Here is a 3,797-nt window from a genome sequence, read left to right on the forward strand (position 1 = left end):
AACTGGACATGGCACTCAGTGCTCTGCTCTGGTTGATGAGGTGGGGATGGGTCACAGGTTGGAATTGTTGATCCCAGAGGTCTTTTCCAGCCTCAGTGACTCTGTGACCAGGAAGGAATTTTGTTCCCAGTGGGCCTCCCTCACTCCCTGAACTCTCTCCTCTCCCCTCAGTGTTTTATAGATTCCTCCTGCCAGGCTGGAGGACTTGAAACTGCTTTATGGCCTGAGCTTTGTGTTTCATGCCTGTTTTGCTGTGCCTGGTGCTGGGAGTTATTGCCAGTCCTTAAGTAATTTCATAAACACTCCGGAGTTTATGATGAGGAGAGGTATGGAGAGACCTTTAACGACCTCATTAACTTCACACAGCTCTGAACATTTCCCCAGCAAAGCCAAACAAACCCTTCAAGCAGGAACCAAAGTCCCCCCAGGAGCAGCTCCAGCAGCATTTGTGAGCTCAGCTCAGTTCCAGGGATCTGTGCCTGTTTCCTGTGACTCACGAGGGAAGGGAGCAGCAGTGAAATGAAGTGAGGCAGCACAAGGAGCTGCAGCTCTGCTGCCACATTCCTCCCCAGGGCTGAGCAAAGACACTGCAGCCAGTGGAAAACAGATCAGAGAGCACTGGGGGAGGCAGGAGCATCTCCTCATGGCACACAGAGGCTGCAGAACGGTGACAACTCTCGTCTCTGGCCCTGGAAGGAGCCCAGGAAGGGATGAGAACTAAAGCTCTTCCTTATCCAGACTGGGAAACAAGCAGGAGCTTTAACTGCAACCCGAGCCCGAAGTGGAAGGGTTGTTTCTGCCTTCCAGGCACCCAAAAGAATAGGAATTACAGCTGTCCAGGGCATAGGGAATGGATATGTGCAGCCAAACGGTGTAACCATCTTTTCACCACACTCTCCCACCAGCAAGTGGCCAAGAGCTCATTAAGAGAAGCACCCCAGCCTGCCTGACCTGCTGAGGTGAGAGGGAATCTCATTAGGGGATGATTATCTCTAAGCCATTTATCCAGGGTTTTACCTCCCAAGAAGCCTCAGACCTATTTCAGGCTCTGAGCAGTCACGACACAAGGGCAGGACACGAGTGGCACATGAATCACAAACTGCACTGATGACTAAGCCACACACAAAGCAAAATCACCTGCAGAGACTTTGCCTCACTTGTTATTGTCTCCCAAAGTTCTTAAGAGAAGCAAAGGACCCTTCAAACCTCTCTCAGAGCTCCAGGAAAGGAGCACTGTGATCCCTCTGCAGCCAGAGGAGAAGGGAAGTTGGGCCAATTCTGGTCACCTCTCCCACTCCCTCAGCTGGGCCTGCTTGAACCTCCTGCCCCAAACAGCACTTGGATCATCTGCAGCTTGAGGCTGCCTCGAGGAACAGGCTGGAATGCTTGGAAGAAGGCTTTGCTGGAAGGATGGGGAGGAGAAATGAGCTCTGAGCTCCAGGTGCTTACCAGAAAGGGTAAATGCCCAAGCGTGTCACGATGAACACGACCCCGAAGAGCATGAAGAAAGCATCACACAGACGTTGGTACTTGGCATAATTGGCCAGTTTTGCAGCCTAAAAAGAGACAAGAAACATGAGGATAAGATTCCCTTTGGGCACTCCTGGAATTCCCAGGCTGGGGAGCTTCAAAGAGCTCTCAGTCACGTTTGTTGCTCGGAACAATTAGGGATCATTATGTTGTGTTAATTTTGTGATTTATTGTGTGTGATCCTACAAGAAAGATGGAGAGAGACTATTCCCAGGGGCCTGGAGGGACAGGACAAGGGTCAGAGGACAGGGTTAGATGGGATATTGAGCAGGAATTCCTCCCTGGGAGGGTGCTGAGGCACTGGAATGGATTTCCCAGAGGATGCTCCATCCCTGGGAGCGTTCCAGGCCAGGCTGGATGGGGATGGAGCACCCTGGGCTGGTGGAAGGTGTCCCTGGCCATGGCAGGGAAGGGACAGGAGCTTTAAGGTCCTTCCAACCCAACCCATTCCCTGAGTCTGTGATTCTCAGCCCTGGGGCAAGTCAGGAGGACAAGGTGACAAGGCAGGAGCAGCAGCACAAGTTTTATGGCACACAGTTTGGCAAGAATGGGAACATCAGTTTGCTCCCCTGGGAACAAAGCAGCGTTAGGGGACGCAAAGATTTGAAAGGAAATTCACCTCTAAGAGGAAATCTGAAGCATCATGGAGACACAGCACCAGAGTCCCAACCCTCACCATGTTATTCATGTAAGAGAACGTGATGAGTCCAATCGTGGCCAAGTGATGGACAAACATGATCAGGAAGTCCTGGAAACAGGGAAAGACACGAATGAAGCCTCTTTGGCTGTCACACAGACACAAAGGTTTGGAGCAGAGCCACCAAAGTGACTAACAGGGAGCACAGGATCACTCCAGCTCAGGCTCTGACTCCACTGCACATGGAGCACAGCTCATCACACACCCACCAGCACCACCAGAGCTGCCACAGAGGCCTCTGAGGGCTGGAGCTCTTGGGAAGTCACAGCCCCTGTGCACACCCACGGCAGGTGAGGTCTGCAGCCCCCTCTGAAGTGATGCACAGGGCACATAGGGCCCTGAGTTTTGGCTCCTTTTGCTTTCCCAGTCACACTGCTCATCCCTTCAGCTCTTGGCACAGCTTTGAAGTGCTGTTCCTGCTCTCAGGGTGCAAATCCTGCCAAGGGCAGAGCAGGCTCAGAGCACTGAGAGAGCTCAGCAGCAGGAACGAGGTCTCTTCAGCACAGAAATGTTTGCCATTCCCAAGAGTCAGGGCTGGTTTCCAGCTCAGCCCCAGGTCCTTCCCTGTCCCTGCAGCAGAGGGGAGTGGAATCCACTGTGAAACTCAAAATCCAACCCCAGAAACCATAAACAGCACCCCAGAGGCTGCTCAGCCCTGCCTGCCTGCAGCTCCTGCCACTCTGCAGTGCCTCACCTGCTACTGCTTCAGCACAGCAAAAAACCCAAAAAAAAAAACCACCAAGGAAAACTGAAGTTTTTCTGCGAGAATTGGGATAATTTGCTGCTTTGCAGCTGATGTAAAGAAACAATAAGCCATGATTTACTGGGAACTGCTCTCCAACAGCAACAATCAGCCAAATGCTACCAGCACAGCACAACAGAATTAGAGCTGAGCAACTGTGACTACTCATCATCTGCTCCTCACACAGAGGAGAAATCACTCTCAAAACCCCATTGATTACTGCTTTGGTGGCTGCAAGGTTGAGCAGCTCATTTGCTTCCAATTCACTCTATTTTTAGGCAAGGACTTGTTAACTGTTAATTGGGAAGTGTTGAGTGATCCTGTTCTTCCCCTGGAAGGTGAAAGGGACTCAAGGATACACCAAGCTGCAGCTCAGGGTTGCTCCTCCCTGTTTCCCAGGACTGGGCAGTGATTCCAGGAGGAAAGAGGCCACACAGAGATGTGAATGAGGAGAAAAACACAGTTATCACCACAATTCCAGCCAGGCACGCTCCCAGTTTTGTTAGTCCTACCTCATTAGGGTCATTAGTGTTGTTTGTTATTAAGTGGTTAATGCAATTCTGGTTCTCCTCACCTTCCTTTTGATGTCTGTAAACTGAGAAAACATGAGGGACCAGTAGAAAGCCAACTCCAGGATATAGTAGTAATAAAGCCTGGATGTTAGGGGCTGGAAAAGAGAGACAGCACAGTTAAAAAGGCATTTCAACATCTACATTAAAATCCCCTTTGATTTCCATCCTTCCATCCTTCCCATCCCACTCTGCTGCTGAGGCACAAGTGAAAAGATTATACTGGTCAATACTGGGGCTGATGCTGTTCAACAGCTTG

At 50.8% G+C, this 3,797-nt stretch overlaps 1 protein-coding gene across 1 annotated transcript in view; it reads right to left on the reverse strand.

The window, feature by feature from the left end:
* CERS5 (ceramide synthase 5) overlaps positions 1-3,636 on the reverse strand; it is a gene marked incomplete at its 5' end in the record, with an annotated part of 7,118 nt that extends 3,482 nt beyond the window's left edge. Inside the window, 3 exons of the mRNA XM_009069235.1 lie at positions 1,450-1,556; positions 2,150-2,278; positions 3,544-3,636. Of these exons, the coding sequence (XP_009067483.1) occupies positions 1,450-1,556; positions 2,150-2,278; positions 3,544-3,636 (329 nt within the window). The remainder of the gene's footprint in view (positions 1-1,449; positions 1,557-2,149; positions 2,279-3,543) is intronic.
* Between the last annotated feature and the right edge of the window lie 161 nt (positions 3,637-3,797).

Source organism: Acanthisitta chloris, unplaced genomic scaffold, assembly GCF_000695815.1.
Source record: "Acanthisitta chloris isolate BGI_N310 unplaced genomic scaffold, ASM69581v1 scaffold19102, whole genome shotgun sequence".
NCBI lineage: Eukaryota > Metazoa > Chordata > Aves > Passeriformes > Acanthisittidae > Acanthisitta > Acanthisitta chloris.